Genomic DNA, 16,938 nt, shown 5'->3' on the forward strand with positions numbered 1-16,938 from the left:
TCCTTGCTTATATTATTATTAATCTTCTGATTAACCATTAAAAACATTATTGTCTTCATTTTATAGGTAGGGATACTGAGGCTAAAAAGAATTAAAGAACTTTGTCCAAGATCATTTAACAAGTAAAGAAATAGAATCAAGATCCAAATTCTAAAGTCTGCATTTTTTCCCACTATGTAGCACTCTCTGTCTCCTTAATTATACTTGCAATTCTACACTTGATTTTAACAGATCCAAATAAGCAGTTATCATTTGTTGAGTGAACTTGATGTTTCATGTTTTTTAATGTTATTTTCTCCTTTTTGCCTTATCTGATTAGGAGAAAGTATGTCTCTGAAACTTTTTATTTTAGCCTTTACTTAAAAACATAATGAAAAATAATAATTAATAATCATGAATGTGGGAAGGGAATGTCCTTCATAATTCTTTCATATTTACGTCTCACTTGATTAACTGCAAAAACTTTGTCTTTTAAAAAATAACACATACACATACTTAAAAAATAAAAACAACCTGGCTGATTCAAGTCCTCTTACATTAAAAGGATCTGGGTAGGTGATCAGTGAGGAAAGCAGAGTAAGCTGCTATTGTCTGCTCATTTCACACCTGCATGATATTTGTAACCAAAACAGTATCAAATGAAACTACCCATGGCAATCAATTTTTCTGTGCCTCAATTCCTCTTCTGTAAAGTGGGGATTAAAGTATAAATTTCTATCTTCTTCAAACTCCCAGTTTCTATCAAAATAAAAGTTTTATTGATCTAAAATCATTTGGGCAGTGATACCTAGATTGGAGTGACCATTATTATTATTATATAATCTTTATTAATATAAAATAACTCAGGGTGCAAGGACTGGTTACTTAAACTTTATATTTGTGAAGCTTCAGTTTTCTCTTCCTTGAGGAACATACATAAAGTATTCAGTACAGGGCTTACCACTTTGTAAGTGCCCATAGGTATCATTATTATTATATTATGAATGCTTATAATAAGCAACTCATTGTAGGATACTCAACTAGTTACTGTACCACTCTGGACCCCTAACCATGTGATAAGCCCTAAAGCAAACAGTAGTACTTGGAAGGCTATGTTTATAACTTAGGCCAATGGTTCTCAAAGTATGGCTGTAGGACGAGCAATATCAGCATTTTCTAGGAATTTGTTAAGAATGCAGATTCTCAGTCCCTACCCCAAACCTACTGAATCAGAAATTCTGTGGATGGGACCAGTTTTTAACCAAGAACTTCAAGTGATTCTGAACCAATGCCTTAGACCTTATATTACTGTAAGGCAGTGGTGATGAGAATCCTGAAAAATCTTAAGTCATGCTAAAATATTCTCTCCAGTCCTGAAATCTTGATCCAATAAGCAACCTTTAATATATCCTTTTGAAATTTTCTGTTTCATATTATTTAATTTTCTTGTACATTATGTATTAACAAGTCTTCTGAGTAAGACTACATTCAATTGACAGACTACATACAATATGTTTATCATTTGTTGAAAATGATTTCTAATATTTTACCTTAAATTATACTAAGTAAATGAAAATCCATAGAAATTCTCTTAAGAACTATCCATCAAAACATTTACAGTTCTGCTACTTCCCTGATTGTTCAATTGACTGTGCAAACATGAGAAGGGAGTTCATCTTGTTACTATATTGATTGGATTAAAGCACTTTAAATACAAAGGTGGAAGTTGATTAACTTACAGAAGTAGAGTCACATTTCAGGTTCACAAATGAATGGTAGGCATGGAAGGAGAAGAGGGATGCTGAAAGGCATTTGACAGGGGTAGGTTGTATTCCCCAGACAACCCTGTCAAGCAGTAATGTCGACAAGAAAAAGAAAACAAATAAATTGGAGGTTGTGTGAATGTCACAAGACCAGAATATAAATACATATGACACGGAGAGAAGTAAATACCAGTAATTCTCATTCTTAGAGGATGTTTAGGGGGATGCCTTCTCACTAGAACAAAATGAAAAGGGAAGAACTATGTAGATAAATCTCTGAGATACTGATCCTGCATCTACTTTTATTCATAATAAACCCACCTTTAAGAGATACCATGTAGGTGCCATAGGCCAAGTAACAAAACAAAGTCGATGTGTGACAAAACTCAGGACTCCTGCATCTAGAAATGTACTTAACATTCAGAGAACGCTTCAACCCTGTTTTGCTTTCCAGCTCACCAGAGAGCATGCAGGCTTCACCCTATGTAGACAGAAAATATCAAGATAGAATGTGGAATTTAGGACTTGGGTTTTCTCTTTACACTAAACAAATTGTAGAAACAAACATCTAAAAAATGCATGTTAAAATGATTGTCTTTTTTCCTCTTTCCCATTAAAAGTCACCTTAATGTTTTCTTATCAGTATGACATCTACCCATACAGGGACTAAACCTTACTATGGTCTTAAACACTAGTTGCCTTGTTGCCTCCCCAGTCCTTTCTTTCAATGCCACTCATTTTCCACTCGGCTTTATGCTCTGTGACACCACCTGTTCACCTCAGGCCTGGGCGTCTGGTCCACCGGGTGCCTTCCTGAAAACCCCACATAATTGCCTGTTTCCTGTTCCGTAGGCCTCACCTCGCCATATCTAATGGGAGTGCTGGCCCGGATTCCAGGAGAGTTGTGCCAGAAAAGTCTGGCGGGTCTTGTTGCTCATTAACATCAGCTCCCCCTTCCTTGCTTGGGAAACCAGAACACGGTGTCTTCCTGGCATGCCCGTGTCCTGCCAGCTCAGGAAGCAAGACCCTTAGTCTGGCGTGGAAAATCTGGTTTCCTCTCCATGGCCATAAAGCCTTCACTTTTTAATGTTCAATAAATATCAATCTTCTAGAGCATGCTTAAACTCAAGTATACAAATGAACTCTCTGATTTAAAAAAAAAAAACTCATTGTTAACACTTCAAAGTTGTAGGTAAGAAAATGAAACAATATCCAGAATCTATCAAGTTCTGTCATTTGGCTAAGAATTAAAATATGTTGAATTAATTCAAACTTTATAGCCAACACCCTATACAAGGACCTAGAAGTGAAACTTTCAAAAATCTTAAAGAATAATCAGTTTAATAATTTTTACATAAGACATGATGTACAACCAAAATTTTAATAAGTATATTTGAGATGCTTTCTTTTCAAAAGATTCTTCATAGCTGGGTAACTTCCTGGGCCCTTTTCTGTTTCCACTAGACTCTCTGGATGGGCTGGTGTTTCCTATGGCTTCAATTGCTTCGCTTATGCTGGTGACTCATAAATTCTTATCTCCATCCCAGACCTCATTCCCAAGCTCTAGGCCCATATGGCTGAGCTTCGAGTTCATGTGGAATCATCATTTCCCACTCCCATTCTGTTCCTCCTCTTATGTCTTGTGTCTCATGAAATGTCAACACCATCCACCTGGCAGCTCAAGTCAACTAAGCAACTGAGCACCTCCCAAAGCCCTCGTTCCTTCAGCCCTGATATGAAATCAGTCTTTAGATCCTATGGATCTGATTTCCTTACCACCACCCAAACTTATCATCTCTCTATCCTCATCTCTACCTAAGTTTATCAATTCCTTGCAGGAAAAGAATAGCTTCCTTGCTGGTCTACCCTCCCCAAATATTGCCCCCATCCATTCCATTCTTCCTAGTTAGGAGAACCATTCTAAAAGGCAGAGTTGACTGTGCCCTAAGATGCTTACTCTGTTTCTCCATGCTTTGGTACCTACAAGTAACCCTTCTGCCCAGAATAGCTTTCCTCGCATCCTTCTTCTACCTAATTTTTGCTTATCCTTTGAAACCCATCTTCCTCCAGGACATTTCTCCAAGTCGCCTTCAGGTTAGTCACCCCATCTGTGTATTCTCATCGCAGATGTGGTTTTATTACCTAGATTGTATTGTAACTTCGCTCTTTTCTCTTTTCCCACTGGAATAAGAGAGCCTTGGAGGCGGGATTGTCCTTGGAGTAAAGAACTCTGGTTTTTCATCTGTCAATTCTCAGTCATACAATAGCACAGGGTCTGCTATTGTAAATCTTCAATAAGGTTCTGTTGATTGAAGAAATGAAATGCTCTAGAATGAGGTCATGGTTTTCTATGCAACATCTTACTGGAAACCAGGTTAAATGAAGGCTACAAAGAATTAGTTACTCCTAAAAGGGGAAATGTTGTTCAAGCAGAGGCATTGAATCTGATTTTTAAAGATGCTGGTCAGTTAGGCCTGATTATTGGAATTGTGTCTCTAGTAAAGACAAAGAGGGAAGTCTTGGAACTTGCCAACCTCAGTACTGTAGCCTCTAGGGACTAAGGCAGTTAGTTACATGGGAGAGATATGCTGACCCTGTGCTCCTGCAGACAGAAACTAACAAGGGAGCATAGGCATATGCTTCGGGATATAACAATCCCCATAGAAGCAGGTTTAGAACCTTCAATCTGGTTTGCTGCCAATAAACAAAAAGGAAAGAAGGTCTTTCCTCTATTATTTCAGTTCTGTAAATTCTAACTGTGAGAATACATAGTAAATCCCTATAGGCTTTTTAAACTTTGTAGTATTTTAATGTGCTTAAAAAAAAAAAAAAAACCCACATCATCCCTGGTTTGGAAACATCAGTATGTTAAACAACTTCAGTATCATTACCTGTTCACCTACCAGCCCTCTGCTGAAAACCTGCCTCCCTGGGTCCTACTTGCTTCGCTTTCCATCCACACCTCTCCAGTTCATGCCATGCTCACGTGTTTTAAGCCTGTGTCTCTCCACTGGAAATGTTATCTACTGCTATTAAACCATGCAGCCAGTCCTAATGACAGAAAACCCTGGAAACAGACTGTACTAAAAGAAGACTGGGATTTTGGCTTCATGGTCCAGTAGAAATCTGAACAGCCTTCCACTTGGGAACAGATAAGGGCACAGGCAATTTATTGATTGTGTTAACACAAGGTAAAATAGAAGTGTTACCTTAAAATGCTGTTGGCTTTAAGATACCAGCTCTATGAACTCAACAATTGTAGGGTGGTAGAGCCGGTAATTTACAAAGTCAACATACCATTTTAAGGTTTGAAGCTGGCATGGTAGGGATTATGAATATTACCAAATCAGTTGTTTACTTCTAGCTGACTCTCAGCCACCCCTCCAACATCCATCTCTAGAAAAATGGTGTTTATTAGAAATGCAGTTTTATTGCTTTGTTTCCTATATTAAAGTGTAGAACTTCAGCAACATTTTAAGCTTTCTAAAATTGAAAGTGAACAGATTCACTTTGATTAGAAATTCTAAATCACAGTTTAAGAAACTCCAGTTCACAAAAAGAAAGGGCAGTTTAACTAAAAGAATATATTTTCTCAAAACCACCACTCCTCCCACCAGACTTTCTATGAGGCACATCTGCCTTCTGTCCATCATCCACACTCAAGACCTTGGAAGTTGATTTTCATTTCCCCTCTCCAGCACTTGTGCAATAGATTACTACACCTTTTTCCTCCACTGCTCTACCTGAAGTTGCCTGCCATCCCCTAAGCTCTGGCCCACCTGTTAACGCTAATCTTGCTCAGATTGGTAAAATAAAATCCTGATGGCCTCATTGCCAACCCACTCAACATCACTGTTCATTTTCCTGAAACATATCTCAAATCATATCATTGCCCTGTTTGCAAACTTTCAAGGAAGTTCCACTACTTACTAAACCAACCCTGCATCTCAAATCTTTGTCCTGCTTTTCTTCTCTACATTTCATTCATTCAACTGTGCTCTTCTTTCAACACCCTTGGTGCAGACACAGCTTGCTGGTGTGACTGCTTTTCACACAGCCTACCAGGTTTGCATCCTGGTTTCATTATTTACTTGCTTTGTGTCTTTGCTTCCTCATGACATCACAATAGCACCTAGATTTTGTGGCAATTACACGAGGAAATACATACGAAATCCTTAGAAGAGCTCTAGCACATGGTATTCAGTAAATGTTAGTAACCATTATCATTATGCCTTTCAAAGTCATTTTCAATCCTACTTGTTGAGTGAAACCTTTTGTATTGCCCAACTCAATGAAACTTCTTCCACTTTTTGTACTTCTCTGAATAGCGTTTATATCAGGCCCTGCCGTAGAGTAGTGCTTGGATTTATTTTGGCCTGTACTGGACTGTATACTGATTAATGTTAAGAAAACTTTATTCTTCATTGTACACGGGCTCATCAAAAGGATATAATAAATACTGGCTAAATTGAAATAAATCAACTTTACGCTTTTAAAACTGTGTTCCACAAATTAAGAAAACACAAAAAGATAAACAAAATGAAACGAACAGCTTGATAACATGGATGTTACTAGTGAAAGACACTGAGACAGATGTCATTAGAGCCATGACTCACCCTGATAACATCCTTTATTCCATGTTCTCCATTGCAGGTCTGCTTAGTGGCCTATCTTGGCTTGTTTATGCTTTGTGTCTCATATCAAGTTGATGAACGGACATGTATCCAGTTTTCTATGAAAGTAAGTTGTTATTTTTCTTTTCTTTATCATCGATAGGAATACAAGTATAAAATAAAGCAGAGCTTTTTAAAGGGTTGCCTATCTGATGAGTCTAGAAATTACATTTTCAGGCAGGCCAAAAAATGTTTTAGGAAGGCATTGATCCAGACCCAAAGGTAATGCTAGTCTTAATTTCCATGAGCTGGGCTGGCATGGAGTATGTGAAGTGTGTCCTTTAATGCCCTTAAAAGGAATATTGAGCATTCATCAGCTCAACAAAACACTTGGCCAGGGAAAGGTGTCTCTCTCAGTGCCCACTTCCATATCTTGGGGGTTATTTGGAGTATTTTAATAAAGAAGCAATTTAAGTGCATTTCCCCTTGTAGGTGGGATCACTGAGACAGAAAAAGTACATTGGGTGCATCCAAATGATCTGTGCCAGGAGTCTGAGGGCGATGGTTGGGATATGCATGGCTTGGCAAGTGTGTGTGTCTTTCATTTATGTGAATTTTTTTTCTCTGTTAAAGGTTGTGAATTTGGTTGGACTCAATTCAAATGCACAGCATTTTCAGTGAACAGAATATTCTCCAAAGGGAAACATGGAAACCGCCTTTTTCAGAGTTTAAGGACATAAAATTCTGAACCAATTAATCAAAGCTAGCAGAAATCAAATTCCTACATTTTCTCTTAACTATTATAACAGAGAATAAAAAGCTGTCTATAACATTTTTGTCCATTCACACTATTTGCTTTTCTTCTATAAGAAAACATAAAAACTTTAAAAACATGCAACAACAAATACCATCAGTATGTACACTATAATGCACCAATAAAAATGTACAAACAGAAAAAAACATAAAAACTGGATTTTTTGTTCAACAAGAAAATCTAAGGCATAAGAGTAAGTCAACAATATTATTATGAAGATGAAGAAAATAAGATTTATTAGAATATTGTAGTATAATTGAAGCTGTTCATATAAAAGAGCAAAGTACTGATGCTTTTCAGAATCATGCTGTACTTGGGCATGGTGGTGCACACCTGTAATTCCAGTGACTTGGGAGCCTAAGTCAGGAGGATTGCAAGTTCAAGTCCAACCTGGGCAATTTAGTGAAACCCTATCTCAATGTAAAAAAATAAGAAAAGCTAGGGATGTAGCTCAGTGATAAAGCACCCCTAGGTTCAATTCCTCTACTGCAAATAAGGAAACAAATAAATAAAATTTAAAAAGCATGATGTAGAAAGGACATTAATGGAACATAGAACATTCACATTATATTAACTAATGAAAAAAAGTTGCTTACACAAAATTTATCATATGATTTTACAGAAGAAACACAATCTTTTACTGTGCATAAAAATAGTTATCCATAAAGAAACTGTGGTATATATATACAATGGAATATTACTCAGCCATAAAGAATAATAAAATTATGGCATTTGCAGGCAAATGGATGAAATTGGAGAATATCATGCTAAGTGAGATAAGCCAATCTCAAAAAAACAAAGGACGAATGATATCGCTAATAAGTGGATGATGACACATAATGGGGGGTGGGAGGGGTTAGTGTTAGGGTTAGAGTTAGGGTTAGGGAGGGGGGAAAATGGAGGAAGGAAGGACTGTATAGAGGGAAAAGAGGGGTGGGAGGGGTGGGGGAAAAGGGAAAAAAATAACAAAATGAATCAAACAGCATTACTCTATGTAAATTTATGATTACACAAATGGTATGCCTTTATGCCATGTACAAACAGAGAAACAACATGTATCCCATTTGTTTACAATAAAATAATAAAAAAAAATAGTTATCCATGAGTGGTGTGATTATAGCAACATTTTATAGTTTTATCCAATTTTGAAAGATTCTCCAATAGTGAGACATAACTTTTCTAATTAAAAAATCATAGGAACTCCCTTTAAAAAAATTGTGAAGGTTTAAAATTTTGGTACAAATATCTACATTTGAAAATTTTACTTTTTGTGTCTAAGGACTTAAAAGAAGAAGCCTAAATACAGCAAAGCCTCAGTACAAGTTTAAGTTCAAGTTTTTTGTTGAGGTCTGACTAAAGGAGGATTTGGTGATGGAAGGAAGGAAGCAAGCTGGCCTGATTAAAAAAAAAGGTCTGTTAAATTACAGGAACTTCATTCTGTAGGTGAAAAAACCCCTAAACTAGGTTTTCATTAATTTATGTGCAATACCCTCATTTTCCCTCACAGATGATCCCAGAAAACAGTAGAAGGAAATGCCTCACTTTCAGAGAGACCCCTAAAGGCATCTCAACGTCTGCACCTTAGTTAAAATAAGGAGCAAGGAGAAAAAAGGAAAAGAAAGAAAAAAGTCACTGCCAATGTCAGCTAGGTTGAGAATTCCCCACTAGGAAGATCTCATTAGTTACCTATTTTTTTTTCACCTGTGACAGACATTGACAAATACTGAGGCACTTTCTCTTCCTCTGAATGTGACCTTTAGTGATGCTTGCTGCCAGCAATCTAAGGTGCAGGCTGTAGTATGTTCAGGTCCAAAATGAGCTTCACCCCTCTCCAGGTTTTCCAGTGGCCCAATAGGACACAGTCAACTTCCCCTGTGCTTCTTAGGCCCCTTTTTAGGAGGAACAGGAATGAAATGCATCGTAGGTGTTTCTCACCAGCACAGTTGCGTTTGAGTGCCCCCATATTGGCACCCTGGCTTAAGCTTTGTCTGAGAATTTCTTTCCTCCTGTGGAATTCCCACATAGCCAGGGCAAGCAATCAGGCGATGGTGACAATCTCCTTATGGCCAGGGCGCGCGCGCGCACCGCTCCCCCCACCCCGCCCCGCGCCCAACACACACTCTTTTTTCCTTTGGCAGATCCTTGATGCCACCAACGCTTTCCTCTTTTCTCCCTGGCCTCTACCCCTGGGCTGGGCGGTCCATCTGGCTGTGGATCGCGCCTCCTGCCTTTCCCTGCTTTCTCGGGATGCACCTGGATTTTCAGAAACGTGTCGAGTTCATGTGCTTGCGGGAACATTCCAGTGCACAGCTGGAAGCCCCTGGGTTGCTACCGCACCACGCTCTTGTGCGGCGTGCAGAGGGGTCTTTATCATTCAGGCCACCCGGGGAGGTAATTAAATTGAAGCAAAACCACCCTTCTCCCGAAGTCACTGAACGTGAAAGCCGCAGCCCGGTACCAATTAGAGAGAGGAAGGGAGCGAAGGAGCGAGCAAGCAGAGGCCCGCCTGGTGCTGCTGTTATATAAGCACCCGGGGCCACCGCGCCTCCGCCCGCTGCGGAGCGCCAGACCGCTGGCTGACACCCGCAAGACGAATGCCTCCCGCGCCGGGCTGTTATCAAGATATATTTGCTTGGATTCCCAAGGTCATCGTACACACTTTCATTGATAGTTATTCGTGCAGTGTAGGTAAAACAAGCCACTTGATTTTAAATTATGGATTCTAACCCGGAAGCTTGTTGCTGTCAGATGAGTTTAAAACCGTGAAGAAAAAATGCTACAGTGTTGCAGATGTAGCCCACAGGCTTTGGCGGATCAAGTTTATATTTATGACCTAAAATGGATAAGAAACTTGATTCTGTGGCTTCCTCCTGTTTACTGATGTTTTTCGGTGGGAGAAGCAGAGGCACTATGTGTATGTGAATTTGTTCATATTCAAAGGAGCTAAGGGGCATGCATAGCTTCTTGTACTCTTGCTGGCTTCTAGCTTATTTAAGAGGCTCGATTCAAATTGAGCAATCACTGTGTTTGTGTTAATGTTTACATCCATTCTACAAGCCAAGTGTGTATTGTTACTCCCACATGACAGAGAGTAAGACAAAGACAGTAGCATTGATATGCTGACTCCTGTGGACTGGCAATCCTTTCCGTTCTCTACTAATTTATTTATTTTACAAATACCTAACCAGTGCTGCTATGCACCAGGCTAAGCCCTTTGCAGATGTCACCTCTTTTGATCCTGATAATATTCCTATGAAGTTGGTGCTATTATGATCATCATTCCAAGTTTACAGATGAAGAAACACAGGAGCACCTGGATTGATTAATTTGCCAAAGGACCGTAGCTTCTGAGGGGTGAACCAAGTTCTGTCTCAGTCTGATCCCTTGATTCATGCCCTTAGCTATCACCCAGTACTTCTGTGCATTTATCAAATGGTCTTGGGCAAATCTTTTAATTTCTGAGCCAAAAAAGTATCCTTTTAAAAATAAGCAAACTTGTAGGGCATGATGGCACTCACGTGTAGTCCTAGCGACTCCAGAGGCAGAGAGATCACAAATTTGAGACCAGCTTCACCTATTTAGTGAGACCTCCCAGTAACTTAGCAAGGCCCTTTCCCAAAAGACAAAAAGGGCTGGGGAAGTGGTTCAGTGGAAAAGTTCCCCTGGGCTCAATCCCCAGTACCCAATCACTGAGAAGAATTTAAAAATAGGTAAAACTTCCCTTTTCAGCAAATGGACTTTTGTCTCCAGTGAATATTACAAAAATCTACTATTTAGGGGCTGGGGTTGTGGCTCAGTGGTAGAGCACTTGTCTAGCATGTGTGAGGCCCTGGGTTCTATTCTCAGCACCACATATAAATAAATGAATAAAATAAAGGTGAATCAACACCTAAAAAAAATATTTAAAAAAAATCTACTATTTAAGGGTGTGTGTCTATGAGGGTGTTGAGGTAATTACAAGATCTGCCCATTCCATTCATTGGTGGCCATAAAATGTATAGAAAAAAACCTGCATTTGAGGTCTTTCTACTAAGCAGATGACTAGCCGGTGGAAAATTATCACTTTAACTTGGACCTTCTCTGCTGGTAGTTATGAATGAAGAACTGATGTTCCCAGAGCAAATAGGTCCCAGCTCTCTGCTGGTTACACCAGAAACAGCTGCAGTGGGTATGCTCACACAACACAGCCAACACAATTTGGCTCTTGGCATCAAATGTTAAAGTCGATCATCAAGTCTGAATGTTTCAGAGCAACCCAGAACATTTCAAGATTCTGTTCCATTAGCTACACAAAATAAACCCATACCTTTAAGCCTAAACACTCCATTTTTGTATACAATATAGTAACTAAACATACTGGGGACAGGAACAAAGCACTGCTTTCAATATAGCAAATTACACATTTCCTTTTTAAATTTTATAATACTGCCACTTTGTATTTATCTGGCTCACTTCCTCCAAGGAACACCAAACATATTGACTATAAATTATCCTTGTTAGGGTGCCTGAGATATAAGATGCTTCTATAAACTGTTTCACAGATGAAGATACTTGGGTTACATCTGACAACCCTTTGAATGGTCTGAAAAGATTATCTTCAATGAGAAGATTCAAAGAATTTATGCACTCCTTAAGATATACTAAGACAAAAATAACTTTAACCAGTTCCACAATTTTTCCAGTGAATGCAGATACCCAATCAAGCTGCGTGTGATCTCGAACAGATTGCCTCACAGACAAACAGAAATACATGGTTAGGGCACCTACAGCACACACATACCTTAAATAAAAATTTGACTATTCCATATTTAATATTTGAAAACACTTGAAATTGTCACTGTTTGAAAAATCACTCATTTAGATGACTTTCATACATATATTTTACATTTTTATGTATGTGTTATTTTAATTGACATGTAATTGGAAGTGGAAGGAGGGCATAATCTTTTCTGAACTACTTTAATCTGAAGAAATGACTGGAACTAACCTTACCTTGGGACGTTCCCAAGGAGGACTGCTCCTTTTAAAGAGTGACGTTTGACTGTGGTAACATAAATCTTAAATTATGAACTATGGATGCTAATTCTGAGATCTGCAAAGTCTGATCCTTTCTAGAACCTCAGCAGGTGCACCACTAAGAAAAACATTTTCAGTAGGTGAGTCTAATCACAAGAACATTTCTTGTCCTGTATGGGAGATTTTGTTGTGGCCATGTCAACGGGAGCCAACAATTTTTGGTCAAAACATTTCAGATTTAAGTAAGCTAAATGACTAAACTGTTCAGAAATTTCACAGTTTTTTTTGCAGAAGAATTAAAACTTTAAGTAGCCACTCTCAATCCCGACGCTAACAAGTAGGTCAACAGTACTCAGAGCCGTTGTGACTGGGGAGCTATTTAGAGTTTATTTTCACGCCCAGGAACTACATGTTTTTAGCGGAACATGGGTGATGATTCTAACATCAAGTCACCTTCCTTCTGGAGCCATAATTTTCCTCTCTCAGTAAGCTCTTGCTTGGGTCCCTGGTATTTCTGGATGTAGTTTGGCAACCACCACATGGAAAGTCTTTTTTCATTAACCTGTATTCTTAGTTGATCAGTTACTGATAATTTTGGCCAACACAGTGTTTGCATTACAGAAACCTGTTCTTGACTTTCTAGTCTTGTTATCAGCAGCTCTTGATTTCAAAATAAGCACAATATGTCATCCAGGAATGGCTTTGTCATTCAGGATTCGTTTTAAACGACTTGCTCCATCTAGACACCAACCATCCCACAATGAAGCTAATGCAGTTGGCTCAGTTCACAGAAAGGGCCCAACATCTGTATGGCAAATGGTATATGGGTCAGGGTTTAAGGATTGCTTGCTAATAAATAAACATGAAAGTTATTTCCATGTCTTGGGTGCTATGTTTCTGAGGAGAGCAGCCCTTCTGTCAGAGAGCTTCCTGAGAGAAGAAAAAGAGTGGTGTTCATTAATTAACTTTGTAAACAGTCACCCCATGTTCCTTATAACCAGAAAGTTTTTCTTCTGCTTTCTTGCAGCTGTTGTACTTTGTGCTGAGTGCCCTGGGCCTGACAGTCTGTGTGCTGGCGGTGGCATTTGCTGCCCACCACTATTCGCTGCTCGAACAGTTTACCTGTGAGACTGCGCTTGACTCCTGCCAGTGCAAACTGCCCTCCTCGGAGCCGCTCAGCAGGACCTTTGTTTACCGGGATGTGACTGACTGTACCAGCGTCACTGGCACTTTCAAAGTGTTCTTACTCGTCCAGATGGTGCTGAACTTGGTCTGCGGCCTGGTGTGCTTGTTGGCCTGCTTTGTGATGTGGAAACATAGGTACCAGGTCTTTTATGTGGGTGTCAGGATGTGCTCCCTGACAACTTCGGAAGGCCAACAGCAAAAGGTCTAACAGTTTTTCTCAGAGGTGGAGAGAAAACAGCACATGGAATAGCTGAGGTGGAAACAAAATGTTTTTTTAGAAAGTAAAGTTTGACAATAAATACTATTTGCCATTCTAAATGAATATTTTTATATTTTTCAGGAAAACAAAAGAACACTTCTTCAGGTTTCTATTGCATTTTAAAAATTCTTGTGAGGAAAACAAAATTCAGATTGATTTAGGGAATATTAGAAGTTAAAAGAACACTGAACAGGTAAAGAAGGACACAGATCTATCTTTGCAATGTGGAGTTTATTCCTGACGCTCATTTTATCCCTTACCCAACCTTCTTTCCTGTTAGTCCAGTTTGGTGGTATGAATTGGCACTTTGGGCCCACTTGCTACATTGTGTAGTATCTTCTGGTCCTTGCCACCTTGCACCACGGTTCTTGTGGTGTCATGGAGAAAGGCAGGGTAGGGGAAGAGCTAAATGTCCAGGCTGAATCTTTTTATTTTCCCTGGTAGAGATGTCTTTAAGGCATGAAATAGCTTTACGAAAGTGGAGTAGAAAAGGAAGAGACTTTGCAAAAGGCTAAATAATTATAACCACCTGGGCTGGGGCGGCGGCCTTTTTAGCTTCCTGGGTTTGGCTATGTGAATAGATCACTCGCCGAATGCTTTGGATGATTGTCTACTTCTCAATAAGTGAAAGGTGGTGGTAGTTGTATTCTTAATGATGTAGAAGGTTTAAAAATAATTACATTATGCTTCTATTCTATCATCTAAAACAAATCATTAAAACTAATTTCTAGCTAATTGTTAATTATAATTATGCTCAGAAGTCTATTTAATGAGCTCTGGCTGTACTTAGGCAGCACTGTCGGTGTTAAGAGAAATTATTCTCACAAGAGAAGATGCCTAAAGATCCTTTTTTTTTTTTTTTTTTTTTTTGGAAGCCAAGCATTATAAGAAAAGAAAAATTATTAATAGATTAAAAGCACTCACTTAAACAAAAACAAAAGCATTTGTCATAGAAAATGTTCTACAAATGGCACATTTGCAATATGTTGAAAAGTATCTCTCTTGGCAACTAAATACCTTTGAGGAAGATTGGATTCTGCTTGATGAGCTCTATTCATAAAACTGTATTTGATACATAATCCTATTATTGATTTGTATGCACAGTCAACTTCAAGACTCAGTGTTTTGAAGTGCTTATTTGAGAAGTTTGTCCATTGATTTTTTTGTTTTGTTTTGTTTTTGAGACAAAGTCTCACTGTTTTGCCCATGTTGGACTTGAACTAATGTGCTCAAGTGATCACCCATCTCCACTCCAGAGTAGTTGGGATTATAGGCATTTGCCACTGTAACCAGCTCTGTTTTGCTTTGTTTTTGACTGACTATGACTAAAAGCAAGTAGCCTGTGATAGAAGGCTTTGCTCTGTTGTTGTTATTACTATTATTATTGAGTTCTGAATGATATAATTGTTTCAAGAAGGAGTTCAAAATGGAAATTTATGCAGCCTAAATGCTATCAAGAACTTTCTCTATTAGTACACTCTGTTGAAAGCAGAACTGCAAGGTAATGATTGAGCTCAGTTTGCCTGTTTCCTTTGCTTATTGATATACTTTAATAATCACAAAGTTCAACCCCAAAAGCAAATATGTTCTTTGAGGATAGATGAATAATTCCATTGGTTATGATAATTGTGTCAATTTCTGCATAACATAAATATCCAAATAAAAAAGGATATGTTAAGACAGTCACAGAGGATTGTAAATATATTTTTATATCCTCTAGATAACACACTTGATTAACAGAGGTTAAAAACCTTTTTGTTTTGACCTGCTTTACAAATGGCCTTCTTACACAGCAGGTCAGGCCAAGGAGACACATTGGAGAACTCAGTGGGTAAGAGTCTGGAGCAGAATTGACTACACACAAAAATTATCCTGACAGAATACCAAACCTCTTGAGGATGACCTGAGAAGTCCTTTTGTGCCCTGTTAAGAAAAATCCCAATAACAATCCTTTCTGGGTTTTGGTAATGTTTGCTACATGAAGAAAATGACAGAGAATCTGGAATGTGGCAGGTTGTCCTTAAAAGAGTAAGAAAGTACTGATTTAGTTCTAGCTACCATCAATCAGGCACCCCTGGAAGCACACCCTGAATATCTTTAGCAACTTTTTATAGGAACACTATAGGTTTTTATATAAGAAAATTGAGATTCTACACATCATTAAGGTGCTCTATGATTTCAAATGATTCACAGGGTATTCCAAATATTAGAAAAACTTTAGCTTTTTTGCTTCCTTTGTATAAATAATGCAACCAATAAAAGCTGACTTGGTAATAAGCTTGATAATAGTATGTTGAATAGTCAGGAGATGTGTGTGTGTGTGTGTGTGTGTGTGTGTGTGTAGTGGGAATTTTGTTATTGTGGAATCAAATCATTCTTAAACCCCCAGAGAAAAAAATGTAAATGAAAAGAAGGAACAAAACCAAAAAGAATGAAACAATTCCTTTGCTGAGAGCTCGCTGTATATTGATACGTGTAAGAATTGTGTTGCATGAATAACAAACTGCTTTGGGCTGGATTTGAAGTATTTTGATGTTATGTTTTGCAAATATTGAAGTTACAATAAGGGCAACAGGAAAGGAACAGACACACAGCTTTATACTTAGCAAAATGTTACATTGAAAATCTGACAAGGAGCCAAGATGGTGACTGTCTCCTCTTCTAAACCATAAAACAGTAAGATTTGCGCAATCCTCCTCCTCTCCCACCTCCTTCAGGAGTATTAAATGAATCAAGACTTTGGAAAGAAGAGGAAACAGCCGGGACTTGGCAGTACTTGAAATAGGAGGAATACAGCAGCCTAAACGTACAGACTTTGTCACGGAGCCCACTCGATGGGTCTGTGCCTTCACGTGACCACCATCTGTGCCTCCCTCGCGCCATCCAAATGTGTGTAGGCAGAGCCTTGGAGCCAAGCCTAAAAACACAGCTACGCCAGGGCCCTAGAAACCGTAGTCAAGTAATAGGCCTAACTTTTTTTCCTCTTTGGATTAAAAGTGTAGATGATCTCTTCTGAGGGGATTCCATATGCATACATCAGAGTGTTGTTCTGACAGGAAAAATCCATTATATAGGCATTTTCTATTCATGTTCAAGACCTGAGGATCTTTTGATATTCTTGTACTTCTCTTCTCATGTGCAGTATATTTGGCATATTTTTATAAAATTGTAGTAAAGACTAGGATAGAGTGTGTCCAAGGAAGATTCTCAGGGACAACTGTGGTTACTGAAAAATCAGTTTAAAAACTGCCCTGCAAAACAAATCATACATGAAACATGCCTTTATATTTTCTAATGATTATCTCTGAA

At 38.5% G+C, this 16,938-nt stretch overlaps 1 protein-coding gene across 1 annotated transcript in view; it reads left to right on the forward strand.

Annotated features, from left to right (window-relative positions):
* Sspn (sarcospan) overlaps positions 1–16,147 on the forward strand; it is a 34,218-nt gene extending 18,071 nt beyond the window's left edge. The window contains exons 2-3 of the mRNA XM_047550853.1: positions 6,396–6,482; positions 13,213–16,147. Coding sequence (XP_047406809.1) covers positions 6,396–6,482; positions 13,213–13,578 — 453 coding nt within the window. The 3' untranslated portion in view covers positions 13,579–16,147. The remainder of the gene's footprint in view (positions 1–6,395; positions 6,483–13,212) is intronic.
* Positions 16,148–16,938: the final 791 nt, after the last annotated feature.

Source organism: Sciurus carolinensis, chromosome 4 (genome assembly GCF_902686445.1).
Source record: "Sciurus carolinensis chromosome 4, mSciCar1.2, whole genome shotgun sequence".
In the NCBI taxonomy this organism is placed as follows: domain Eukaryota; kingdom Metazoa; phylum Chordata; class Mammalia; order Rodentia; family Sciuridae; genus Sciurus; species Sciurus carolinensis.